Source organism: Drosophila subobscura, chromosome U (assembly GCF_008121235.1).
Source record: "Drosophila subobscura isolate 14011-0131.10 chromosome U, UCBerk_Dsub_1.0, whole genome shotgun sequence".
NCBI classification, from domain to species: Eukaryota; Metazoa; Arthropoda; class Insecta; order Diptera; family Drosophilidae; genus Drosophila; species Drosophila subobscura.
Genome location: NC_048534.1, coordinates 7936973 through 7964814, shown reverse-complemented (window position 1 = coordinate 7964814; position 27842 = coordinate 7936973). Strand labels below are relative to the sequence as shown.

Here is a 27842-nt window from a genome sequence, read left to right as displayed (position 1 = left end):
AATTTTTCACATAAAAAATAATAAGAAAAGTTGTATGCTAATGTTGTTCGCCTCCCCCCCATCTAGTTACGTGTTTTGTGTTTGCGCGTATTGGAAAAAAGAAGAAAAGAAATTGAAAAACAATTTTTGCATTTGGCATTTTCTCAGCGGGATGGCAGCGGGTGGTGTGGTGTGGGAGAGCTGCAGAGAAAGTGGATAAAGAAGTCTCTAGTTTAAACTTGAGAGATTTCCAGAGTCAAGGAAGGGTTCAATGTGAATAAGTTAATATTAAGATAGTTTTATATTAAGATCTGAAGACTCCAAAACCAGTCAAAAGTCTGTGGTCCAATTATTTGGCTGCTCCTCTCTCTCCCGTTCATTACTATTGACAACCTTGGATGAAAATTAACCCTTAACACAAACAGCCACCCACGAAATGAATTAAATCTTTAAAAGCAATTCCAAGCGGCGAGTTTCATCAACTTTTTAATTAGTTTTGCAATCGAAAAAAAACTTTCCGAGTCGATGGAACAATCATCGAGGGAGCGGAGTCATACGAAGCAGCTGCAAAACTTTGCTTTATAATTTCCAAGGTAAATATTTATTTTCCTGCTAATGCCTCGTGGCCATAATCAACAGCTTCAAAATGCCAACCGAACCGCACCGAGCTACAAATATTCGGAGCAGAACTGAGCAGAACCGAGCGAAACCGAACTGGACCGCGTCGCGCACTCTCTATAAAGTAATCAATTTTTTGAGGACACTCCAAAGCCCGACCGACTTTGGCAAAAGTTGTGTTGCAGTTCTCCCAGGGCCATCAGCAGGAACCCCATCAGCCCAGGGACTGTCCACCCCCCACCCACCTCATCAACCACAAAGTTCAGCCATCACCTGGACTCGTCCAGCGCCGCAGGGTGCGGACTGCGGCCGGGCGATGGTTTCCCAAATGGCTCCCAACTGACTAGCTGACGGACGACTACCTGTCGTCATTTCGGTAGACGCTCTCACTCTTTTTGCTGTACACTTTCCAAAGGGTATTAATAACTTCCCATGAAGGTTGTCTTTAGCTTGAATGAGTATTTGATTACTGGAATGCATAGCTGCTCATTCCTTGACCTCTACTGCAAATTCTACTTTACAGATTTCAGATGTGTATAGTTGTTTATGTTTATTGCTAATAAGTGAAGGATAATATAAGAAAGAATATAATTTAAATGGCATAATAATTTGACTTTTCACGTCGCTCGTCGCCTGGCCGCGCACACAACCTTTTACGTCGCAGACTCTCTTGTTTTCTCTTCTGCCGATCTGCACTGCGCTCTTGCCTGAATTCGCTCACGTCTGAATTCGCTCTCATCTGAATTCGCTCTCCTTCGTTCTCTCTTTTCTCTTCTGGCCATCGTGTTTGGATTTCGCAGTGACGAGACAATTACGCTTTCTCGTGTTGGTGTTAGCATCGCAATTAGCAAAAAAACACACCTATACATATGCTATCGCTGCAAACAAACTTTCTGTAAGGGTATCCACACGGTCAACCCCAATTCCAGTCCATCCGCAGGCTATGTGGTCGTTCCCCCCTCTTCTCGTTTGCCCCTTTTTGTTGTTGTGGGTATCCCGTGTTGCTGGTGTTTTACGGTTGTGGGCGTAGTGCCGACGCGCTGCCGAAAACTTTTTCCGCTAAAAAGTGGAAAATGCTGCCTCACGTGCAATGAAATTTTTTATATTTGTTGATTTTTGGCTTAGAGTGTTGACCAAAAACAAAGTTTCAGTTTTGGCTTTTGTTTTTCAATTTCAAGTTGTTTTCTTTTTTTGGTCGTCACGGCACTCACTTTTTTTCTTCATTTTTTGTTCTGTTTGTTTTTGCTTGGCTTTCCGGGCGCCCCCCCACCACCAATACGTCCCCTTTGACGTTTTGGGTTACATTTTGTGCCTCCCTTTTAGCCTCTCCCCTTTACCGCTTTGTGTTTGCGTTTTTAATAACTAAATATCCTTTGTCAGCCCCACTGCACTGCACTTTAATTTGATTGGAACGCAACTATTGGGACTCGCTCGCCCATCACCTTATTGGCTTCTCTTATGCACTCGCCCGCCGCTGGGACCGGAGACTTTGATCAGAAATGACGCAAAAGCCAAAAGGCTGCGCTGTCCTTTGCTCTGGGATTCGCCTCCATCGATATCACTTGAAACTTTTTGGGAGGTTGAAAAACTTTGGTAGCGCTTCCGGACAATCTGGCTACAAAGTGTTCTGACCCAACTGGTGTTTTCTTTTGTCATCAATAATACGAGTAGTAGCTGGGGAACCACAGACATTGAGAACCGCAGCCATGGAGGAGTGTGTCAAAGGTTCTACATAATGCAGGGGTCTGCATAGTAATATCCTCATTTAAATCCAGCATAAAGCTCGAGCTCCATAATGTTATCCTCGTTGCCGTTGAGCTGCTCCACGCTCTGTGACTTTATACTTATTAGCTTTCGATTTGCGTAGTGGCTTTAGCTAAATGCCATCCATGGGTATGCCATGCGGGCACGTGCCGAGAGAGCCGCAGAACTCTCTCCTCTCCTAGTCCTCTCCTGGCTGTTGGCTGTGTCCTCTCCTGCCTGATGGTTGTGTGACAGGACAGGCATATTAAAAAGGACACTGCCAACATCATGTGCCCAGCATGACGTGCCAAAAACTAAGTAGTGTCAGCATGGCAATCAAAAGGCAGGCCACGCCAGGGCTGCGCTCCCAGTCCACGCTCAGGTGTGTGCGGGCAGGCACTGGGACGGGGAGCTGCGACCTTACTCACATTCCTCACCATTCTTCGCCTCCAAATAGGCAGTTGGCATTACATGCCTTTTGTGTTGCCCGTGCGCCTGGCTACGCAAAGAGATTGGTTCAGTTTGCGTTGCGTTTGGGTTGGGTTGGGTTTTGTGTGCGGCACTTGGAGATGCGGTTTGGGGCAGGTGCTGTGAGCTGGTGTAGGGTAACCAAACAGCACATTGCTCTTAGAGCACGTTGTTCTAGGCTAAGTGAGGGGCGTGTCTCGACTCAATTGTAGCCACGCAAATGGAAATGTTGTACTTACCCAGACGAAGGATTTCCCACTACCCTTTCCCCTTTCACACAAAAAGAATCCTTTTAGTTTTGTTTTAAATATTATGCACGGACGTTTATTGAAATGGTATTTCTTTTCTTTTGTGTCTTGCAATGCAACTCATAAATATATTGTACAAAAAGAGGATAAACTTAGGTCTGTAATTGGTGGGGCTAACTGAGAAGGGTAAGGATCTAGATAAATATTTATGGGTCTTACTAGCACTACGTTTCTTAGACATGAATACACTTACAGTTAGATATACGTTTCGGTATTTTATTGGTATCCCACTAGTGCGTAATTTATTTATAATGACTGCCAGAGCTCCCTCCTCCCTACTCGCCGAAGATCGGTATTCGGTTCGGTATTCGGTTCGGTATTCGGTTCCTATCCTAGTATTGGGGGCTATGCATGCATTGTTTGCTTTTATTTTGTTTTAGTTTATGCTGAAACTTTTACCTGCTCTTTACTGGGCTTTACTAGCTCTTCTTGCAGAGTCTAAGAGTGTCTATAACAGGGGGTAAGTGTATGTAATATCTCCTAATGTTTTGCATTGAAATGTCACTTGTCCTTAAACGCTAGACCTATAATTAAAAGAGTTTTCATGGGGCGAAGATCGTCGTCTGCTCCCACTCCTGTTTGCATAAATAACTATCATAATGTGTGTGCGGGGCAATCGGTGGGCCCCGCCTCTAGGCGCTACCATTTAAATATGTCTTTGGGAACAGAGTGGACGACGTGGTCTGTTGGAATATCTTGCGACGTCGCCTCTTGTTGTATTTACAGGTCTTGGCATGCTTCAGCACCGCTGGTTAAACATATCTGGTTATCTGGGTGTGGAACTCCGACAAGCAGATCTGCAACTGGCTGAACGAGGGCCGCTCGGCGGGCATGGAGGCCCAGCAATAGGCCATAATCGTAAAGCTGCAAGTGATACAAAAAACAGAAAGGAAGGGAACAACTTTAGTAAGGGGAAACAGCAAAGAGTCTGGAAATGGATAAACAAATAGGTCTAAGGTTTACTTACAGCTCGTCGGGACAGTTGAAGGGCTGTGCCAGGCGATAGCCATCCTTCAGATAGTGCTCCATCTCGTAGGGATCGATTTCGGCGTAGGGCAGCTTGCCCAACGTGCACATCTCCCACATGAGCACGCCGAAGGACCAGACGTCGCTGCCCTCGTTGTAGTGGGACTTCTGCAGGGCCTCCAAGGAGAGCCACTTGATGGGTCGATACTCGCCATCGCCCAGGCAGTTGTAGTCGCCGGAAAACAGATCCCGACTGAGGGCACTGTCCGTCAGCTTCACGCGCAACTGATCATCGATACTGAGGGTAGAAAAGATGGAAGGATGGCAAAGGTTTTCTTTAGCTTGTTGCAAACTGTACCGAAAAAAGGGCTTAGGGATGGTTCAACTTACACACAGTTCCTGGCCGCGATGTCCTTGTGGATGACGCCGTGATTGTGCAAGTGTTCCATGGCCATGGCCAGCTGGGAGGCCATCAGCACCGTCTGAATGGTGGTCACGCTGCGCGCGTAGGAGGGATCCTGCAGGAAGGTCTTCAGATTGCGAACACTGCCCGTGGCCGCGTAGAGCACGAACGGGGTGGCATAGTCCTCGATGGAGATGCCCAGCACGGAGAGCACGTTCGGATGGATGGCCTCGTAGAGCATCATGGACTCCTGGAGCAGGAGATTCACTTGCAGCTGGCTGGCGTGTTGCGCCACAGTCTTAACCAGAACCTCCTGACAGTCATTGTAAGTGCCGCGATAGATGCGCCCAAAGTTTCCCTCCTGAACGAGGCAGGAGAGACGCACGCGGCACTTTTGGACTGTCAGCTCCTGGAGACGGCGGTTGAACTCCTCAGGCTCATGCTCATATTCGCGAAATGGCCGCGTCAGTGTCGCGTATGTGGGGGTGATGGTCGAGGGGCAGACATAGATCGAGTTGTGGGCCGTAGAGGAGATCGTGGGCAATCGCTGGAAGCTGGAGGTCTTGATCAAGTGCACCCCGTTCGAGGGATGGCGCTTGGAGGGACCCTTGGCGCAGTAGGCGATCAGAATTAGCGTGGACACGAGTACCAGGGCCAGGATGCCGCCCACAATGAGGGTCACCAGGCCGCTTGCCGGCGGCACCAAATTTTCCCTCAGCATCGGATCAAAGTCCCGCCTGGAGCCGCCCGCATTGCCATTGTCCCGACCGACATTAACCGGCGGCTGGGTGGCTAAATTCCGGTGCTTCTCCTTGTCATGATCCTTGTCACTGGGTGCCAAGTGTCCGTTGGCCACCACGTGCTCCTCGTTGTGGTCCACATAATGAACATCCTCGTGGCCGCCCAAGGCCGGCTGCAGCACTTCGTCGTCGTCGTACTCCTCGTGGGCGCTGTCCTGCTCCTCCTTCAGGCAGATCTTCTTGCGCTTGAAGATGAGGTTCGTGTTGTTGTTGGTCGCCCGATCGAGGATCACCTCCACGTTGATGGTGACGGTGACCTCGGCATTGCGCGTGCCCGAGCACTTGAGTGCAATGCCCCAGGTCTGCGGCTCCTGCGGCACGTCCCCAATCCGCGAGATGTTCAGCAGCGGTCGGGGCAGCACATCCGTATCCGAGGTCGCTATATTGATGCTGTACGGCAGCGGATGCTCGACCAGCGACTGCCAGGTGAATGTCACATCGCTGATGTTGGCCGGCACGGGAACGGCAAAGTTTAGGGCATAGTCATTGATGGCTCCCTCGCGCACATAGTACAGCTCCGCGGAGACGCCTGCAACGAAAGAGAGGGGAAAGACAAAACCATTAACAATGCGCGTTGCATTCGAGTGTGTGTCCCAATGAGTCTCCCCACGTGTCTCGGAAGAACCACCCGGAACGTCTGCTTAATCAATCACCAGGGATAAACGTTTGCTTCTCTCCCACCACTGTATCACAACTTGGCAAGTATCTGTCCATCGAAACACTTCAATGACAGATTGAAGGAGTTAAATGGCAAAACAAGCAAGGTACAATGCGCTTCACTGCGAACTAAAAACACGAGAGCAGAACGAAAAGAGACAACGAAGGAGAGCGAATTCAGGTTAAAGCGAATTCAGACAAGAGCGAAGAGGAGATCGGCGAAAGAAACCCGTAAGAGGTTTCACGTAATAGATTGTGTGAACGAGGCAAAAATCAAATCAAATCACTTGTTGAACTTTACTCTTAAACAATAAACATAAGCCGCCACATACATGTGTACATATGTATGTATGTATGCATATTCCACCACCCGAAGTTACACCTGTCCAAGGGTCTGCCCTCTCTCTTCGTCTCTCTTTCTGTGTATCTCCATTGTATCTAAATTGATCTGATAATTTTGACAGCTTGTGCATGTTTGCCCCTTGCACTGAGGCTGTAACTGTTACCTGTCTCACATAATATTTTTAATTAAATTAGCCGTACGATTACTCGTGTTAAGGGGCAGCGTCAGGTGACCCCTACCAGCCTTGCGTTTGGCTCAATAAATCAATCAACATTTAGGACCAGAGCGTACCCCTGGCCAAGACACGCGACTCCGTCTGCGACTCCGACTGCGCCTGCCGTGGAGGCGTGGCTCGGTGGGAAGGTTAAATGTTCATGCTTAATTAAGGCTGCCTGCCTCTGTCCCTGCCTGGCTGCTGCATGTGTGCGTTGCATGCCCCGGTCTGCACCCGTGCGCCGTGCGCAGCGAGTGGCAATATTTATTTTAGATTTGTATCGCAGTTGCAGTTGCTCCGTTTCCCCCGCTCGCACTAACATTTTATTCTGGTACATTTTATTTTAATTTATTCCACTTATGCTTGGGCCTATTCATAGAGAGAAAGAGAGGGAGAACGAGGAGGTGGTGCATAAAGCGGTATATATTTATATTCATATCGTACTAATTAGTGGGGACAAGCAAGCACTCCCCGTACTTTCAGCACTGCCTCTCCGGTTCTTTCCACGCTTCGCTTACACTCGTGGAAATGTAATTAGTAGCGGCGTCCTGGTAGGCAGGGGAGCTAGAGTTGGAGTTGGGGTTTGAGTTCGAGTTCGAGTTGGAGTTGGAGTTCGAGGTTTAAGGGCAGATATGAAAAACTGTCGCATAATGAGCTGATGGAAGACTGATGATATCTGCTGCGCTGCGGGGGAGGGTCAAAGGGTTAATGTAGCCCAGACATGTGAGGTGCAAGCTGCACACAAATTAAAGAAAATACCGAAAAAAAAACCCGACGAACACAAAGCTTGAATTACAATTTAAATTCTTGTCCACAGATGAGTCCCAGCCTATTAACCCAAACAATTATAGACAAGTAATAGCAATTTGTTGGGTACCAACCCCCACGCCAGGCCTCCCAACCCCACGCGACGCGTTTTGCATTTCAACTGCCGGTTCGAGTGCTAATTAGTGCTGATTGCCCAGGAAATTAAGTTGATGCCAGGCAGGGCAGGGCAGGTGCCGTGCTGAAATCGATTTTTCCCAGCATCCATCAATCAGGGCATGAGGCGCGAGGCGTGAGGGAGCAGCACCCAAAAAACTTATACTTCAAGTGCCACTGACACATAAATTCGGCGCTCAGCAAAAAAGTAAAAGTTTTAGCTGCGCGAACGAAATTTCAAAGAAAAAGGAATAAAAGGGAGACAGACGAAAGCAATTGCGTCGCCCGCTGTGCTGTGCCAGTGGCGGATAGAAGAGTTGACTTACAGCAGCAGTAAAGTCTTTGTCGGCTAACACACAAAAAGCTGCCTTTAATTTGACTAAAAAATGTCTTGAAAATTCGTTCTCCATCGTTGGAATAAATCTCTCCGACTGCTCCAGTTCCAGTCAACGAAGGCGATTTGAATTCATGGCACGACATCTATTTAATTTCAATTACAACCCTAAAAACGCCATGGCTAACGCATAAACCGAAAGGAAAAAGGAAAAGAATTGCCAATTTTTTGAGCTCATGCGAGTATGGTGCTCCCCGCCCCCCCCCCTTTCCGGTTGCCTTTCAGCAACCCGTCCGGAGCCTAATTTATGCAAGCCCCAGAGCCAGCCAGACAGACCAGAGTGAGATTTTCAGATCAGAGCCAGACCAGAGCCAGAGCCAGACCCGAGCCAGACCATCCGAGTGTAGTGGGTAGTTTGGATATTATTTTATGCTTTCTTAACATATTTTTTCTGTTGTTCGTTCCTCGCCCACATTGCGTCACTGTCGTCTGTTAGGGTTTTGTGATTGGGTTTGGAGTCGGAGTCGGAGTTGGAGTTGGAGTTGGAGTTGGAGCTTCGGATCTGGTGCGGGGATTTCGCAGGCCATAAATCCGAAATTGTCTTTTGACACATGAATATGTTGTGCATTAAAGCAGACCCCCAGCGAGAGACAACTTGTGAGGGGAGAGCCGGAGTCAGACGACATTTTTATTACCATCTGGGGGAGTTATCTGGGACTCGGCCCCGCGGCTGATGATGACATTTGGTTGGGCATTGGCCTAGAAGCTGATGCTGATTTAGGGCCACAGACACAAGGGTTGTGCAGCCATCTAATGGGTTTTGCCATTTCAATCTCCAACTCCAACTCCAAGCCAGAGCCGCAAATTTGTCTAGGCCAAAGGCAGGCACATCATAACTCAAGCCTCCCTTTGCTCATTCGCTTGCCTTTGATGCTCAAACCAACTCCTAAAATGCAGCTTGCAGCTCTCCAAATTATATGTTAGTCGAGGATGCTGATTAAATTGCAATGGAGTGGAGTCCGACTCTCAGCCAGAGTCTGAGCCTCACCATAAAAGGTCAAGAGCAGACATGGGAGCCCGGCCAAGGTAAGGCAATTTTTATGCACAAATGGTCATGATTCGTGGTTGTCTGACTTGGGCTTGGACCTGGGCCTGGGCCTGGGCCTCTTCGCACAGCGCGCTGTCTGCCCAAACAACTTATCATCAACTTGCAGCGCTCCACACCGCTGCTCAACTCGGATCCGATCTGCAGAGCGTCAGAGTGTAAGACAAACAAGCCAAAGGACATGTGAAGTGACTGCCTGCAGTCGGGCAGCGTTGGGGCTCCTCTCCTCCCTGACAGTCTCTGCCAGTATGCCAGTCAGGCGCAGGCTGTGTGGCAACTTCATCCAGTAGCTGCCAAGTATTTCTATTTGTATTTCATCGCTTCAGCTCGAGCAGCTGCAATTTATTTTCCCCACACTCTTCGTGCGTCTGAGTCTGAGTCTTGGCCTGGTTGAAGCTGTTTCTGTTGCTGTTTCTGTTCTCTCCTTTTTCTTATTGCCTCGCCTGCAGCACAAACGCAATCATCACGTGCCTGTCCGGCCCTGCAACGCCCCACCACCAGAGCTGTGTATTTTCTTTTTGCATTATCACTTCGACGCTCTTTGAAGACTTCCTTCCTCCCTTCACCCTTTTGCGTTCTTGGCCTGGTCAACACCATAAATTCTGCGTGGCAGCCTGCAGTGGTGCATAAATTATGTTACCAAACGCTGGTAGATTTCTATGACAAGGCCCATAAAAGAAAACGCATTACATTTATGGTTCTAGCAAGGCAGTGGGAATGGTAATGGGAATGGCATCATCCTCAAGCTTCTTTCAATTAAAAATGTAAATTCTGTCCGTACTGAGAAAGGGAACAAGATCGGAATTTGATTTGTTTTCTGCTCTTCTTGTAGCTAGAAATCATGGCTGTAAAATTCCTTGAACTATTCACTATGCTCTGAGAATAAATGAACTGCTCAAAAGGACTTTACTATCGCGCTCCCAACCGCACCTCGCCTGAACCCATTTGGGTCAAGACACTTAAACAGCTCAATTATGCCCCCACTAATCTGTAATTAATCTAATGCCGGAGCCACTTGGCCGATATCTGCTACAAATTACCCTGCGGCTCAAGCACCTTCGGAGCAGGTGCGCCACCCCAGGCAAGCCGCAACTTGGGCTGCCATTGGAGAGGGACTGAGCGGAGTCGATACGATGCGATGTGAAGCGGAGTCCTCTGAACTCATAAAAAATCACAAGGAGCATTAACAGGGAAGGTCTTCAATTTAATGTGATTATCTGAAGAAGTAAATGTGATTATTATCGCAGGGAGCAGATAGCAGGCAGCCGACACCTGGCGGCAGCAGTAAACCAGCAAAAGCCGCAGGGAATCGTGGCAACACCCACACCCACACACACGCACATCCATCCATCCATCAGTCCTGCCCCCCCGAAACAGTGATTTCTTTGCGCAGAAACGCTGGGGACAGAGGCAGTCATTAACCTGCCACTGGTGCAAAGTTTTCTTTCAATTTTCCAGGGCAATCCATGGCAAATGTTGCCAGCTCTGGCTCTGGCTCTGGCTCGCTCGGATCTTGTGCATTGCGTGACGTAATGAAATTTTTATCACCTTCAGCTGAGGGATCCGTCACTGTCGGTTGTCCCTGTCTCCGTCTCTGTCTCTGTATCGGTGTCTAGGCGCAGTCATAAAATGTGTGTTAAGTCATAAAGCGAGGGCGGTGCTCGGGCGAGCAGGTGCCCCCCGAGTGTGTGTGTGGCCCAGTTAAAGGTGGACGGGCGATGGGAGGATGGAAGCTTTCCTTGAGGTTTACGGTGCGGTTTCGGCCTGCCTGCCTGCCTGGGTCCGCCTTCTAATGGCGTTGCGGCTTGGATTTGCATCCATGGGTGGTCGCCCGGCCCAAAGACATTCCACAACAAAACCCGCAAAGTCGTGTGTGAATTTGTTTCTGTGTGCTTTGTGAGCCTTAAGTAAACAGCAACTTCCTGTGCTGAAATTTTTCAGAGTTCTGTATAGGGGGGCAGGGCAGGGGCAGAGGCTTTGAGGTAGAATTTATGAACAATTTTTGACAAGGCAGCAGGAGCAGTTAGCAGGCACCTCGGGGGCATCTCGCACACAGCCCAAAAACCAACACAGCGATGAGGCGGGGAGAGTCTCCCAGTGCACTGGGAGAACATTCTGAGTAGTGGTTATGGCACATGCATGATTTATTGTTTGTTCCAGTTGTTCGTTCTCTTTTGTGCATGCATACGCTTTGTTTTTTCTCTCAGTGTTGCTCTGGAGGAGAAGCAACGCACATATTTTCAATAGCACCCCCGGGATGCTGTAATTTATGACTCTGACCGAGTGAGGAGCACACGGGACACGGCACACGGACTCGGTCGCATTGACTTTTTGCCGAGCAGCTGCTGGTGGGCAAACAATAAGCACAAAAAGAGCGGAAGGCAAGAGGGAACAGGGAGCAGGGAAGAGCAGTTGAAAGTGCAGATTAGCATTGTTGCATTGGTGGCACTCACTGGTGGCTTACTCGTAGTTGGTAGGTGGTGTGGCTGCCACTGAAGTGGACACTGTCTGGACGCAGCCCCACCTCTTACCGGTGCCAAGCGTGAACATTTTTTCGGCCTTTTGTTTGTGCCTGGTAGGAGTAAGTGTTTTTTGGGTCAAGCAAACACAATGCATATGTACAGTGTGTACGTGTATCTTGGGCATGTATTCATTCGCTAATGAAAAGTGGATAAGGCTTTACTTTTTATCATCTTGTAAGCTCAACAAGGCAAATGGAAGAAACACTTTTTTCGATGTCACACCCGAACAGGGCAGAGGGGGGCCGAATTCTTTCTGTTGTTGCTTTCGTTGCGAGCGGTTCATCCCTTTTACCGTTTATTCTTTCCTTGCTTTTCGCTCCTCCGTGGTCTCTTTCAATCATCAACTCTGGTGTATAAGTGGCGTGTGAGAGAAAAAACAGTTACAGCTTAGCGCCAGAGATAATTGCACGAGATTTTGGTCAGTTTATTGTAAGTTAAATGCAACATCAACTGTGGGAGTATGTGCGGGCGGATTGGCTCTCTCCCTCTCTCTCTGTCTCTCTCTTTCTAGTGTATTTTCTATGCATATTCTTTTATTTTCATTCAGAAGCTGTTGAGTCGCTCTTTATCTGCTCACTTAATAGATTTCCATTTGAATGCTTTAAATTCATTCAGTTATTTATTTATTCATTGGCAGCCCCGCTACCCCTGGCTTATGCCACATTTAAATATGTTAATGTGTTAATGTTGCTAATACTCCCCGGTTCCATCTCATTCTCTCTATCTTTGTCTTCCTTTCGTTACACCCAACTCAAACAGACACTCAACTCAACGCCCATTTGGCTGTCCAAACAAACGCACAAAACGGAAGGAGGAGCAGAAGGAGAAAGAGACAAGGAGACAGGGAGAGCCGGAGAGCCGGAGAGCAGACATGATAATAACCGCGACTAATGCACGGGAGAACGCAAAGCGAATTGCATTCGCCGCGGAACGAATGTGCCGTATACCCATGGGCCATAGCCAGCACACGCACACTCGCTCTCACACTCACACTCAGATGGGAGTGGAACTGTCGCGAGACTGCCTTCTGCCTTGCTTTTCAGATGAATTCAAATGAATTTTATAAATATTCCGTATCATCGCTTAATTAAACTTAAAATAAACCGCAAAATAATCAGGGTGCCTGTCTTGCTCTCTTCACGTGCCATGCGGAGTTTCCTTCACGCGTGACAGACAAATTCCGAGCAACAAGGCAGCCTCAGGCCGATTGAAGACATCAATTATATGGTCAAAGCGTTCTCTTGAATGTTTTGATTCGGCATATGTCAAGCGTTGTGCTGGGAGCCATCACGGCGTGACAAATCGAAACCGAATCACACACAGTGGATCGTTGCGCTCCGAGAGACATTATTTTATGCTTCGCATTGGTAATCAGTTTGTAAATTCTTCTTGTGTATTTTTAGTGGTACATGCTGATAGCCGTAATACCGATTATACTCCCTCTTCTGAGAGAGTATCCCTTCTCAGCTGTTGCGTAAGTACTGCGCTTATCCCATGCCATTCCATCCATTATTACCCATTAGTCCCCCACATGCACATCATTTTTGCGGCCCATAAGTGCTCCAAAAATTGTTAATTGCCAGAAATATTATAAGAACACACACACCATACTCCATGCATCGAGAGAGAGCGAGAGAGAGTTTCCCCTCGCGTGGGAAGCTAATGGTGCCCCTGCTTCTGGGATCGCTTCTGTGGCTGCCGAACAAACTTGTGCGGGCGTGTGAAATTTTCCAATAAGCTGCATTTGTAATATATGTTTGCATGCTCCACCCATGTAGCAGATACTCGAAATTGTGCGGAAAGTAATTAGCATTATATTAATAGATGCCCTGACAGAGGCCCGTTTCGAGGAAGTTTGGCACGGGTTTGGACTCTCGTTTAAAGTTGAATATCGATTCGCACTCAACTGCTGCTGTGAGGTGCTTTACCCACCCGCCAGACGTCATAGCATATTCCCACAATCATTTCCAGCATCACATGCGCCACCTCCACTTCTCCTGCTGCCACGCTGTGACTCTTGTCCTTGTCGCAAGAAAGGAAAGGAGTAAAAGCAGGAACAATGCAAGCCAATGAAAAAATTAAATACGAAATAATAAAAAATAATTTACGGGCTCATTACGAGAGTCATGTCAGGAGCCGCCGCCTGTGGAGGGTGGACAGTGGATGGCAAAGCAAAGGAAAGGCAGGCGCCCGCTTGGAATTCGCCAGCAATAAAAATATGAGTCGCTGCAGCGGCGCTGTGCACCGTGGGGTGGGATTGGACAAGGCATGGGTGAAGAGTAACTCTTGCGAATCAATTTATACATATGTATCTCCAAAATTATTCGTTCAACCTTCTTTCTCTTATTTTGCATGCACTTTTTCTATAGATGCGACCCACTGTGCTATGGCATCAGTGGAATGTCAGCCTGCAGGCAAACTGCAGGCAGAGGTTTCAGGCCCATTCTCCGGTTTGGGGGTTGTTATATGTGTGTTTGTGTGCGGTCCTGGGGTCCGTGCATGTCTCTAGCTTGGTGTCGGAGTAGCGGTAAGCGGGTAAGGTGAGGGCAGGGACTCAGCCACGATGCGGCGTGCTCAAGTGCTCGGGCCCGCCTGCTTCCCATTGAGTCTCAGTCCCTCAGCCCAGTCCTTCTCTCTCTCTGGTCTCTCACCCACTCCCCTTATGCCTGACGGTGCCGCGCATTTTGCTTCCGGGCACAGTTCCTCCCGTTTGTTTGCATACCCAGCGGCAGGGCAATGGCTGGGCGAGGGTCAGGGCGCTGGGGATTGCTGCTGTGTTTGCACGACGCATTTCTGGTCCATTAAGTAGCACTGCCGTTGCTTCTGCCGTTGCTTTTGTTGCAAAGGTAGAATGAGTCCAGGCCGCCACCACCACCCCAGGAACGGGAATGACGGACGCGCCTGGAACGTTTGTCATTCTTGTGTGCGACTTTTCTCACTTTTGGCGGGGGGGGGTGGAGCGTTGAGTGAGGGGAGGGTGAGTGGCAGAAGGTATCCACTAGATACAATTGCTTTTGCCGTGCACGCGTCAAATGCTTTTGGCTGTGTTTATTTAGACATTTTATTTGCAGCTTAGCTGATGCATCTGCCCACCCCAACCCCAGCCCACTAATCGCTCCTCATGATTGTGGGAAAAACGATTTACCCCTGCGAAAGCGACAGAGGAATACTTATTAAATGCGTTTAAGATGGTTTGGCCGTTTCCCAAGGATTACCACAGACTTAAGACTATTTTTCTTTGGTTTAATCCGTTTGCGTCAGACAAAAATGAGAATTTCGTTTCAGATTTACCCAAAAAAACCATAAAGAAAATTCCAAATGAGAAATTATTGCCACAGCCCACATGTGTTTGCCATCAATCCGGGGGCAGCCATTAAATCCGCCTCATAATGGACGCAACAATTTGTCTTGCCCGATAATTGTTGATGCGCGGAGTGCGAATGTGGCCAGAGCTGAGGGAAAAGCACACTCAATTGGAAATGGGGAAACTGTGCCGCGCCTCTTTCGTGTCTAACGACCACCAATCATGCAAAAAAAAAGAAACCTAAAAAAACTCCCAAGAAAAAACCAACCAAAAACATAAGCAATTGGATCTGATTAATTTAATTTGATAAGCAGTCTGAAAAAAAACGGACAGCGCGGACAGAGCGGACAGAGCGGACAGCGCGGACAGCACTTTAGATATGACAGGGAGCTGGAGCTCTTCCATATCTATCTGGTTCTGGGTCTCTTAAGGGTTGCTCGTTGCGTGCTCCGCTTAATTGGAATGTGAAATATGATTTTAAAGCCAGGCCAGACGGACTGTCCGTAAAGCAATTACAGATAGTTTAATTCTTATTTAATTCCTTTTTTATTGACAGCTAAGCAACTCAAAGTGTTCAATAAAAGTGCCCCAAAGTGTGCGCTAGATAAATCCATTCACAGTTTTCACTGTGGGATAATTTTAGAAATGAACTTATAAAATTCAGTTTCTTTCGATGCAGATACATACACATCCTAATCTTAATCTGGCAAGTAAATATATTAATTTATATTTCACTTTTTGCATTGTTTATTATTGAATTGAATTCCTCTGAGCAAGTGTCCGCGTGTCAGCTACATAAACACATTTGAACGTGTGAAAACTTGTTGGGAAAGCTGTCGAGCTGTTTGTGTTTTTGTTTTGTTTTTTTGTGTCTATAATTGTCACACGCCACGGCTCCACTTTCGCTAATCATTTAGTGCTTCAATTAAGCGCGAGTGTCAGGAGGAGTCAGTTACGGGGCGTGGCCACCCAACCATGACCAATTTTTATCCATGCCTTCGTAGCTGTTGTTATTACAGTCGAGTGCGTTGGCCAATGCTTATGCAACCTTCGGGGCGGGGAGTGTAAAGTGAATGACTTGCAGATCTGGAGAGTGATGAAGGCGGACACGTGTGTTGCATTCGCGGCAGGATTTAAGTGGCAGCTGAGATTCAACAACAAAATGTTGCAAATGCTGTTGCCGCTGGCTGCGTCATCGTCCTTGCCGTTGTCCCTCCCACTCATCCTTGCCACAGAGTTGTGCATTTGCCAATTACGCAGCCAGGCAGCCAGGCAGCCGTACGGGTTGTGCCAGAGTTGTTTATGTGCAAACACAGCTAGCAGGGAGTCTCAATGGCTTCTCCAATTCGATTCTAATATTAATTATTCTGTCTGGAAGTGCAACTGGGGGCTTCAAGGTCTTAGGATGATGACGATGACGCTGTTTGCTAATTGAGTTCACATTACTTGCCAAAATATGTTTTGTATTTTTAGCCTAATGCTCTTTGGTTTTATTAGCTAAGCGTGAGTCGGCAAGAAGCGGCAGCAAGGATTTTCGGCAGTGGAAACACTGCATGAAGCTCCATGATGAATCTTTTAGGGCCAGTGCAAAATGTCAAATCGTTTAGAGAGCGCAGGGGGATTAGCAAGTGTTGATAGACAGAACCCGAACCGAGACGTGACTGGCAATTGTCGATGCCAGCGTGGGTGTGCAGACAGCTGGCAGGGACTCGCAAAGTTGCTCAAAGTTTTGCCAGACGAAGGCAGCATTTTGGTTGACAAAGGCTGAGGGAAAGTGTTGCGGTAGTGTTTCAAATTACAAATGATTTATTTAGCACATTTTTGATTGGTTTTAAATGGGTGAAAGGTATCTGTTAAACATGCCAAATGTTTATTTGAGCTGAAATGGGACCCTCAGTGTCCTCATTCTAGTTAGAGCTGCCATTTTGTCATACAAATTTCAGCTCTGACAACATGTAACCTCCTTTATCCACCTACATCCCTGCCAGGCCTTCATTATGTCGAGTCCTTCTGGGCACTCGCTGCCACCGCAACGAAATCCATCAACCGGATCGACTTTTACATATCCGCTCTCATTTCGCTAACGAGCAGCGAACCCACTGAAGCGCCCAGCAGTGCCGAGCGATGTCCGCTGTCCGTTACACGCTGTCCGTTGTCCGTTGTCCGTTGTCCGCTGTCCGTTGTGCGATCCACACCTGATGACATGGTTTACATAGAGCGAAGCAATTTGAGCGCACTTCACTCAGTCAGCGGGGCGTTGCTTTTTGGGGCAGATGGATTTAACCTAACGAACGGTGAATGTGAATGCCATGCCCCGCCCAACCAGCCCCCTCCCTGCTGCTGCAGCAAAACTCTGCAACTGCCCTGCAGCTCCTCCGCTTTTTTGCTGCTGGGGTTGACAATTTAATTGATGTGCACTCCACACAAAGGCTTTGAAGCCACCGCTGACAGAAATAAAATAAAATAAAAAATAGCAGTGACACCTAGCCGTATGCACATATGTGTACACATGGGGAGGCGAAAGAGAGTGCCAGAAGTAGGTCAGGCTTGCAACCCGCTGTCAACCGCTGAATAATTGGAGAGGTTCGTCTCCGCCCCCCAGCCCAAAGTCAACCCCAATCCGAAAACCCAAAAACCCAACCAAAAGCCAAGCCGAAGAAGCCCTCTGGCCACTGCTTAATGGGTTTAAATTTTGATTTCGCTTGACACAACCAATAAATTTCTTGGGGGCGTCAAGTGCAGGGCAACATCTCTCAGCAGCGCCACTGATTGATTGTCTGCCCGGCCTGGCGCTCCGCCTGTAATAGGTGATAGGTGTTAGGCCCAGAGCCCAGCCCTGACAGCGCTGGCACTACATGAATTACGACGAGTGGCAGCGGTGATAGCTGCCCAGATAACCAACTGATTAGCCCAGCCCAGCCCAGCCCCTCTATTGGAGTTGCACTCGATCCAATATTTACTCAGTTATTGAGGAGTGAAGGGAGCTGCGCTCCTGTTGCTGTGGCCATCAATCACGCTGCTTGGTCTGTTTGCACGAGCAGCCTGCAGCCAGCAGCCTGCAGCCAGCGAGTGTTGTAAATTGTACAACATAATTTTTGATAATGCTTCCCTATCTGCCCGCAAACATCTCCAGAGCAAACAAACACTTTGCATGTGTTTTACGATTGCGTTCCCAAACCCTTTCCTGCCCAGACCCGTGCTCCTGCTACTGATTTATTTTTTATGCCGCACGAACTGGCCTGTGCTGTAAATTCTTTGTTGGGGCCCTGCGACACATTGTAAAACAATTTCTCTCACTTTTATTGCTCTGGGTGTGACATTTTTTGGCAGCGAGAAGATAAGCGGGTGAGAGAGTGGGGAAAAGGGAATTGCGGAATGGGGAAGGCATGGTTGTTGTGCCGGCTAAGTGTGAGGATACAAAAGATATGTGTATAAATACTAGACAGAAGTAACTACGATTAAAATTCCTCTGAGTACAATTTCCGCCAGAGAAATATATACAGAAAATATACGTGAAAATATACAGAATATTCGGCACACATTCGGCCCTGCCCTTGGGTTGGAGGCCTCTCCCACTTAATTGATAATCGATGGCCAGCCCCAAAACTGGCAGTTGGAGCCGCGCTTTTGCGCTTCTTTTGGATAACTCACCGATTAGCCGCAGCACCTCGTGCAGATTCAGAAAGATGTTGAGATGGCCCTGAACGCCGCTCAGCAGATAAAGTAATCCAACAGCGAAGACATTTCTCTGGATGCCGGCCATTTCGGTGGGTTGGTGGGTTGGCTCAACACTTTGCGCTTTCAATTGTTTAATTTGTGAAATGCCTTTACAGAGTTTTCTTGGTTCTGTTTTTTTTGTTTTCCCTTTACTTGGCGGCACTTGTGGCACTGGCAAAAACTTTAATTTTTCGCTGCACTTGTTTAAAATTTAGCTGAGTCGTTGGATGATTACAAAAAGCGGCAGCTCGAGGGACAAATGCAATTATTTGTCAGTGCATTTCAGCACAGAACTCGAACCTAAAGTCGCCCGTGAAAGTCACCGACTCGACTCTATCCGCGCGCTGGCTTTTCCGCGACGAATTTTCCTTGAATTTTCCGACGAATGACGACCCTGCTCGACGGTTTAAAATTGAATTATTTCAAATTATCCCCGACTTGTTGCCAAGCCAGAGACTGTTATTATTTATTTATATCTTTTATTTGCGGCGACCGAATTTGAACGTTGAATTTATTTCTTTTTTGTAACGACTTTCGAGTTTATTGTGGGAATTATTATTATTCCCGACACTACGTTGTGTTCTTGTCGATTGTCGGTTCAAATTTGAACCAACAATTATTTCGATACGATACGATACGGCGACGATTTGAAATTGAATGCGCACAACTTTGGTGTTCCTTCACCATGCAAACAGATTCCCTTATCACAGGGAAGGGACGGAAATAGAGGATGGAAAATAAGGTGTCGACAACGGGTAAATACGTCACACAAAATTCAGGCTTGCAAGGTAAATTACACCCTGCGATTTTCAACCCGTGATGGATCCTCTCATTTTTGCGTCTCATATGAGCGAGTTTGAGTCTGGACTTGTTTGTGCTCATTTTTGCGTTGCATTGCTGATGGCATCTTATACACGTTTTTCAGCAGGATTAGGTAAGACACTCTCTACTCTCTCTCCTCATTGTCGTTTAAAGTTTTGTCGTAATGTTTAAGTTCACGAGTTTCGTTCGAATTGAGCGCGCATGCTGCTGGCATGTTGCTTGAATCTGTGACGTCACATGGCTTCACGACAACGGGGTGGCGTACAGCAGCATGCCTACGATTAAATGTTGCTAGAAAATATGTTTGTTGCTAGAAAGCCTGCAGCATGCTGCATTTGAAGCAGGGCAAAATGAAACTGAATATTTTATTACAATTGCAATGCTTCATTTTTTTTTTCAAAGGTATTCCGCTTTTTATGGAGCTCCAAACATTCTAATCGTATCGAAAATGCTGCTGAATCAAAACAAACTCTTGTCAACATTTATTTACAAGCAACAATTCGTATAAGAACATTTGCTGCGGGTATAACAGTTTTAATCATAACAGAACGGAAAAACTTAACAGTACAGTGCAATTTTATTAACATTGTCAAATACCAACAAATACCAATTGGTATTTAACCAAGCAACAAATTTCAAAATTGTCCACAAGGACTGCAAAAAAGTCGGTATTTATATTGAAAAATATATTCGATATCTATATTTAAAAAAGCCGGTTTTATTTGTTTTGTGACGACGCACAATTTTGTAGTATGTAAGTAGTTATAATTGGTAGTTATATAAGTTATATTATAAGGGAATCATTATGAAGTTTTCGTTAAATAGATGTTTAAGTTTGTACTAGGGAAGTACCTCATTTGTATATTTTTATTTCCATTTTTCTAGTTCCTAAGTTATATTATAAGGGTATATTTTGAAGCGATAATTTAAGTTCGCGGCCCACGGTGGCCCACAGCAGAGCAAAGAGAACGACGCCGAGAGCCAACAGCAGAGAAGCAGAGCCCGGGATCAGCGCCGAGATCCAGCAGCGGAGCAGCAGAACGAAAAGAGAACAGCAGAGCAAAGAGAACAGCATAGCAAAGAGAACAGCAGAGCCCGAGATCAGCGCCGAGAGCCAGCAGCAGAACGAAAAGAGAACGGCGACTCGAGCCAGCAGCAGAACAAAGCGACGACGTGAGCCAGCAGCAGAAGCGAACCCCAGCCCAGAGAGCGAGAGAGCAAGGGCGCCGGCAGCAGCCCGAGAGCGGCCAACCGCACGAAAGCCCCGGGCGTGAGCAGCGACGGCAGCAGCGGCAGCAGCGGCAGCGCAGCCCGGACAAGGGACCGCAGCTAAGGGCTCGCGATCGCCACGCGGAGCCCGCCTCGGGGAGTTAGATTTTGACCAGCAAGCGGAGCAGTTCAGCAATGTAAGAAGTCCCCAAGTCAGTGGGCAGTGCTTGAAACACGTGGGACACACCCCACTGGGACCAAGGAACAAAGATCGCACGAGGACAAGGCGCCCGAGGAGCAACCAAGGAAAAACATCGAGCGGATCGGGTGAGCGAGGCTGCGTGCTGTATCCCTTTTTAAGACTTAGTTTGGTGCGAGTAGGCAGGAATATAGGAAATTTAAGCACAGGGCAAAGAACCAACAATAAGAAGTTAAATAAATGCCAATAAAACTTAACAATGTGTTCGTGGAATAAATTAATGTGAATTTAACACCCCTTTCCCCTCCCTCAAAGTGCAAGTGCAAGACGGTAAGTGTGGTCGCCCAGCGTTGGGGGCTCCGCTGGGCTGTTCGCAGGTCACTACCGCGCCAGACCGCGGGCTCTCAAACGGCGCGTGCCTGTCTCCGAGACGGGTGCTGCCTAGGTACTACCAGGGGCACTCGATCCGGAGCGGACAGGGGCGGCTACACTGCCAGAAGGCGCCTCCGCTAACCACCGATCAGGTTCCCTTTTCGCCCATAATCCCACCCCTCCACACACGGCGTCCCCATTCCGCAATCTCGGGTCCCGGCACTATACAAATTTCTTTGTAAGGTGGCCCTGGAGAGGCTGAGCTTACCTCAGCCTATGAAAAAGACTACCTTACAGTTTCATGTTTCATGTACAATATTAACTACTCAGCGATAATACGCAACCGTTTGTGCTGACATCGAGGCACCAGGGAAATGTTGGTTAAGTATTTTAATTTTATGAGCACTAAAAAAACGATTCCTTTATTTAAATATTTTATTAATTGCTTACAAAGAACAGTGTAGTTCGAAAGTACTGAATTATTTGCATGATTTTGAGTGATAATAATTCCTCTTGTTTGCAATTGAGCAAAACTACAGTGGGTGGAACTCGTGTCGTGGCTCCCTATGCAGCCTTTTTGTAGCTTGTTTTATTTATTTAAGCAGGTGGCAGCATCTTGTTTACTTTACGTCTGATCCACATAGAGTTTTGATTGCGTTTAATCAGACTCCTATTTATTATATTTACGGTGCGAGTACGAATAATTAAGCATGAATGTTGGACTAAGAATATAAACTACAGCGAGATCATTACTACACAGATGTGGAACGTATGTAAGCATTTATACATACGAAGACAATAGGAACCATTGGAATAAAATTAAACAACGAAACTTTGAAACATTGATGAACGGGCAGCACGGCTGGGATTCAGCTAGAATTTAGCTTACATCCTTAAAGGGCAGCCAACCCGAATACTTGATTATTTTGACACAATACTTTGGCCTTCCTCCTAATCCTAATGTATTGTTTATATTTAATCATTTTATTCCTCGACTTTCAGCTGGTCCATGGAGCTTAGAGTCGTTTCGATGAGCAAATTGTAGTCCAATTCGTTTAGACTCGCCTTCGCCGTCAGCAAATCAAGGAAAGAGTCCAAAGGTGACAACGTTTCGGCACTAAGATCTGTAATCAAAGTGTAAAACGAGTTAAATATGCATAAACGAAAACTTAAAACATAAACAAAAGCAACAAAAAGACATGCACAAACAGAGACTGGCACGAGACACGAAGTTTGGTGATTGATTGATGGGCGCTGTCATCGCTTACCAGTCAACGATGATTTGAGATGGGAAACAGCTACCAAATGCGTGGCCGTTGCCTGAACACAAAGCTAGAAATGCTCAGGACGACCGTGGTTAAAATGATAAGCAGAAAAACCAAAACAAGCGAGTGGCAAACCACAGTGTGAGGCTTGCCCAAAGCTGAATCGTGCGTGCGAAATGAAATTGAAACTAAAAATTTGCAAGAAAAATGAGTGGAAAATCTCACCGCTCCTGGCAGTGCTGCGCAACTGATTGGCACAGGCAGATGGTCGCTGCTGGTGCGGCGCCTCCTGCTGCTGTCCCGAGAGGATATTGGCTGCATGCTCCCGGCCACGGATCATGAGGCTGTCCGGATGCTGCCAGCATTTCAGCAGCCGCTGGGCGCGCTGCTTGGGCAGGGCTGTGAGCAGCAAAAGCTTACGCTCGATGCCCAGCGGTGAGTCCTCGATATCTGCAAGGGGAAAGGGCAGTAAGTAAAGGCAAACCAAATGAAGTCTCGAAGGACAGTCCCCACCATAGACAATGCTCTTCATGACATCCACTTGCAGCTCAAAGACGTGATTTTCCACGTACTGCAGAAACATGTCAAAGTCCAAGGCGCGATAGCCCAGGTAGGTAAAGAACGAGGAGAAGCCCTCGGGCAGCGGAAAGGCAATTGATTCCACGGCCAGGCAATAACGCTCCAGTATGAGAAACAACGAATGCTGCTGACTGCCAGGCATTTTGTCACTGCAAAAAAACAAATTTCCAGTCAAAACTATGGGCAAGGTCGCGCACTTGCCTCACTCACATCAACTGAAATCCCCGCAAAGTCTCCAGACGTGCATCCAGGCCAGTGGCTCGGCAAACCAGTGAGCAGAGTGCCCGGGAGAGCTCCAGCTGTGAGGAGACAAACTGCGAGGCAACAGCATGGACATGAGCCGGAGCCTGCGAACGCTCGAAGAAGGTTTCCTTCAGCCAGCGGAAACCTGTTTGCGGCTTTGATGAGTGCTTAACCAAGTGAACGCTGAGCTCGCGTAAGTACTAAAAGAAAATATAATTAGAGTAAATGCAAATGGATAAAGAGAGAGTCCCTTTACCACAGAAATGACATGCTCCTGCTTGCTGGCTGTGCAGCCCTCGAGCTCTATGAAGGGCAGCACTTCGTTGCTGAACGGAAAGGCGCTGCTGCTGCTGTAGTCCCCGAAGCCACCGCCGCCCGTGCCCGTATCCGGCGTCATTGGTGTGGTTGAGCGGGACAAAGCCTCTGGCTGATAGCACGCCAAACTGAAGATCAGCTTCTCTGTCACCTGTTCGGCGCTGAAACGCGGCTGCTCCTGCTTGGCTGACTCGTTGAGCAGATCCCACAGACGCGTCCAGATGTCCGTGCGATAGGGCGACAGTCGCTGCTGCGGCGAGAGCAGCATCATGCTCGTGTTGTGCAGCGTCTCGTGCGACAGTCCCACATTGATGTCAGCCACACGGGCGTGGATGGGCCGCGAAGCCACAGCCGTGGACAGCGGAATGAGTCTCATCAGCGGCTTGGCATCTTCGGGCAAACCTCGCACGGCAGCAGCATAGCTGCCCGCCACAAGGGCCTCCTTCAGCAGGGCCACCGTGTCGAGGGACAGGGGACGCTCCAAAATGGTGTTCAGCAGCTCCGCGAGCACATCCAAATCATTCGAATGCAGCAGAAAGTAATGAATGATGCTGATGCGATTGTCCAGCGAGCTGTCATTGCGGAACGCCTCAATGAGATGCGCTCTGGGCACTGTCAGCGAAACCAAGTCCAATGTGGCGGTGTCGTAGGCCAAGGTGCCCCACTTCCTCAGCGGCACCAACTGCGTCAGATCCGGCCCCCGATTGTGCGCCGCGCAAACGATGTGACAGATGGGCTCGTGCTGCAGTCCCACATCCAGCAGGTGCACAAAGAAGGCCGAGGACACGAGCAAATGGTGCTGGCCGTGCAGGCTAAACGTGGGCCGCAGCAAGCGCGCCTTCTGCCAGGGCACGCCCGGCATGACGCAGTGCACCACGCAACCGTGATGCAGGAGCGTCACCGAGTAGGCAAAATGCACCTCCTGCTGCTCCGTCTGCATGGGCTGGTAGAGGTAATAGTGACAGACGAAGAACATGCCCGAACTGTCCGCCAGAATGATTAGGTTCAGCGTGCTATCGTGCACGCGCAGGGGCACGGCATCGTCGTCGTAGCTGGGCATGGAATTGGCCGAGTCCGCGTTGGAGCCCGTTGGCAGCTTTGGCAGATTCAAAGGAATATTCAGCTAGAAGAGGAGCAAATGCATCGTTTAACCTTTAACTGTCTTAACGGACTACCTACCACCGTTTCTGTAGGCTGTTTCTCATTAAACTGAAAAGCGGACAGCGTTGGACTCAACGTGGGAGCTGCCTGTTCGCCCGTCTCCTCCCGTTCGTCCATCAAACTAAGACTCTTGGCCTTTGGTTTCAGATGTATATAATAGAGCGCCTGACACTCTGCATCCCACTGAGCCCAGCTAAAGTTCTTGGCGAGCGTTTCCTGTGTCAATATGCTGGTGTCCAGGCGCCAGGCGCTGCCTTCCGGCTGCGTTGTGGTCGAACTTTGCTTGACAATGCAATTGTACTGCTTGATGGCTGCAAGGGGAGAATGTGAATTTATGTTAACGATCAGCTTTAGTACTCACATTCCTCGTGTGTAAGCACCAGCAGCTTGTCCTGCCAGCAGGTGCGCTGGGCGCCCTCCACACGCCACAGAAACTGCGTCATTATCTGGCGCGGCGAGGGCTCCACGTTCAGTGGTGTGGGCGTGCCGACTTCAGTGCTGCGCACTTCCACAACGAAGGCCTGGTAGAACTTTCCCTCGGTCTTGACCACATACGAGAGGAGCGTCACGCTGCTGTTGATGCTCGCCTGGATGACCTCGCAGCAGGGCATGGTCCACAGCAGGCGCAGCTGCTTTTTGGTCGCAAGGAAATGTCCAATGCACGTCTCACGTCTACTTTCATCGTCCAAATAGTCGAATATCCAGGATGTTAACAGCGAGCCGTCCTGCTCCTGCCCCAAAATTCTCCATTCGTTCGCCTTTTCTGCTTTAATATTTAATTAGCATCAGAATATCATTTAAAACGCACCAAATCTACTTGCCTGTGTGCCCCTGGCTGGCCAGCAGACCGCAGAAGTTGGCGGCCAAGTTCTCCTGACGCAGCATTGTGATTTTTATTTAAAATCTTTTCATTTGTTTTATGGGCAAACCGAATAGGAAAAAAAATCAATTTCAACAGCTGTTTTCGCGCCCAGCGGTGTGACCTTAAGCTGAGCGCCAAAAAATACCAAACAGTATTGGTAAAATCGTGCGAGTGATATGAGTGAGTTTTTCCACAAATAAACTAAATGAATAATGCATTATTAAATGCTAATTTAATTAGTTTTTGAGTTCTGAAAAGTACGTTGAACATTGAAATATGCATTAGCAAAAATATATAAATTTATATCAATATTCGATAAATCAAATGCAACCCTGTCACAGCAAGAACAGTTATTTTGAACATGTTTTTTTTGTTGGCGCACAGATAAAAAAATTAAGTGAAACTTTGAAGATGCCGAGTGAAATAATTACGCTACAACTGGGCCAATGCGGCAATCAAAGTGAGCAAAAGTTTTTAAACTCGTAATTTCGCTTGCTAATTTTGTGTTTAAGTTGGTTTTGAGTTCTGGAAGAGATTGTGCCTAGAGCACGGCATATCTCCGGATGGAGTGCTCGAGGACTTTGCAGCCGATGGCCAGGATCGAAAGGATGTGTTCTTCTACCAGGCCGACGACAACCATTACATACCGCGTGCTGTTTTAATCGACCTGGAGCCGCGTGTCATCCAGAGCATTATGACCTCGCCATATGCCAAGGTGAGTCCACTGGCTTTTGGCTTGATTCAAGGCATGATTCAGCTTCTTTTGGCGCACAGCTCTACAATCCGGAGAATGTGTTTCTATCGAAGCATGGCGGCGGCGCTGGCAACAACTGGGCCTCGGGTTTTAGCCAGGGAGAGCGCGTGCAAGAGGAAGTCTTCGACATACTGGACCGTGAGGCGGATGGCAGCGATTCGCTTGAGGGTTTTGTGCTGTGTCACTCCATTGCCGGTGGCACGGGCTCTGGCATGGGCTCGTACGTGCTCGAGCGCCTCTCCGACCGCTTCCCCAAGAAACTCATACAGACGTACAGCGTGTTCCCCAATCAAGATGAGATCAGCGATGTGGTCGTGCAGCCCTACAACTCGATACTCACACTGAAGCGGCTAACGAAATGCGCCGATAGCGTTGTGGTGCTGGACAACACCGCTCTAAACCGCATAGCCACCGAGCGGCTGCACATTCAGACGCCAACATTCACGCAGATCAACAACTTGGTGTCCACCATTATGAGCGTGAGCACGACCACCTTGAGGTATCCCTCGTACATGAACAACAATCTGATTGGTCTGATTGCACCGCTCATACCCACGCCACAGCTGCACTTCCTGATGACCGGCTACACACCGCTCATCACGGACTACGAGGTGAGCTCTTCCATCCAAACCCACACCCAAAATCATATTTTGTTGCCTTCTAGACCAAGGCGAATGTGCGCAGAACCACTGTGCTGGACGTGATGCGGCGTCTGCTGCAGCCCAAGAATATGATGGTCTCCTCCACGGCTGACAAGCAGAATCGTCACTGCTTCATCTCCATATTGAACATCATACAGGGCGAAGTGGATCCCACGCAGGTGCACAAGTCCCTGCAGCGTATCAGGGAACGTAAGCTGGCCCAGTTCATACCCTGGGGACCGGCCAGCATTCAGGTTGCTTTATCGCGCAGCTCTCCCTATGTGCAGACCGCTCACAAGGTCTCTGGCCTGATGATGGCCAATCATACGGGCATTAGTGCGCTCTTTAATCGCGCCCTGGCTCAGTACGACAAGCTAAAGAAGCGCAATGCCTTTCTGGATAATTTCCGACGGGAAGATATGTTCAAGGAGGATCTCACCGAGCTGGACTTGGCCCGCGAGACTGTCGACTGTCTGGTGCAGGAGTACGAGGCTGCCACGCAGTTCGACTATCGCCAGTGGAGTCCACGTGTAGACCCCCCAAAGGGAAGGGCTTGAATTGTGAAATTCTTTTTTAGCTGTTTTAAGGTTTTTTATACCCTTGAAGAGGGGCGACCTAATGAATTACATATACATACCTAAATATTCTTCAATGGGCTATGCAATGTCATGATATCATAGAAACAATCGGATCAAACTCCAACGAAAAGGAACGTTTTGAGACGCGTTGCAACGCGTCACAACTTTTATACCCAGTACCAAAGACTGCATGAGCGACCAAAAAGCTGTTCTGGGTTGTGATCTAACGCCCCGTAGAGAAAGGAATCTCTCGGTGTCTCAACTGCCTTTGTGCCCACGACGAACCCAGGCAAAAGTCTGGACACGCGAGGCTCAGGCACGTCGCACAGTGGGCAATTTCAGCCTACTTGTAGGTTTTTCATCTATGATTGTTAGCAATGGACTACTTTTTCTTAGACTCCCTGATTTGAAGCCAGAATTCCCAGAATATTCATCGTATT

At 48.1% G+C, this 27842-nt stretch overlaps 3 protein-coding genes across 4 annotated transcripts; 1 reads left to right on the top strand and 2 right to left on the bottom strand.

Moving 5' to 3' along the window:
- Window positions 1-3660: 3660 nt before the first annotated feature.
- Window positions 3661-18791, bottom strand: LOC117901539 (tyrosine-protein kinase Drl). Its single transcript, XM_034812329.1, has 4 exons — window positions 18337-18791; window positions 4473-5814; window positions 4084-4380; window positions 3661-3980 (listed from the first exon to the last, which is right to left on the bottom strand). Exons 1-4 carry the CDS (start codon window positions 18446-18448, stop codon window positions 3869-3871), a joined length of 1863 nt encoding a protein of 620 aa, XP_034668220.1. The 5' UTR covers window positions 18449-18791; the 3' UTR covers window positions 3661-3868.
- A 2699-nt stretch (window positions 18792-21490) lies between these two features.
- On the bottom strand, window positions 21491-25540 carry LOC117901422 (protein pigeon). 2 transcript variants are annotated; one of them, XM_034812159.1, is made up of 9 exons: window positions 25389-25540; window positions 24929-25330; window positions 24586-24878; window positions 23348-24529; window positions 23059-23291; window positions 22783-22997; window positions 22495-22719; window positions 22273-22427; window positions 21995-22128 (listed from the first exon to the last, which is right to left on the bottom strand). In XM_034812159.1, the coding sequence occupies exons 1-8, from the start codon at window positions 25450-25452 to the stop codon at window positions 22303-22305; spliced, it is 2739 nt and encodes a 912-aa protein (XP_034668050.1). In that variant the 5' UTR covers window positions 25453-25540; the 3' UTR covers window positions 21995-22128; window positions 22273-22302. The 2 variants fall into 2 exon arrangements, with proteins under 2 accessions (XP_034668049.1, XP_034668050.1); XM_034812158.1 differs by lacking the exon at window positions 22273-22427 and having other exon boundaries at window positions 21491-22128.
- A 234-nt stretch (window positions 25541-25774) lies between these two features.
- Window positions 25775-27444, top strand: LOC117901765 (tubulin gamma-2 chain). The gene is made up of 4 exons (XM_034812655.1): window positions 25775-25889; window positions 25942-26144; window positions 26204-26794; window positions 26848-27444. The coding sequence occupies exons 1-4, from the start codon at window positions 25841-25843 to the stop codon at window positions 27379-27381; spliced, it is 1377 nt and encodes a 458-aa protein (XP_034668546.1). The 5' UTR covers window positions 25775-25840; the 3' UTR covers window positions 27382-27444.
- Window positions 27445-27842: the final 398 nt, after the last annotated feature.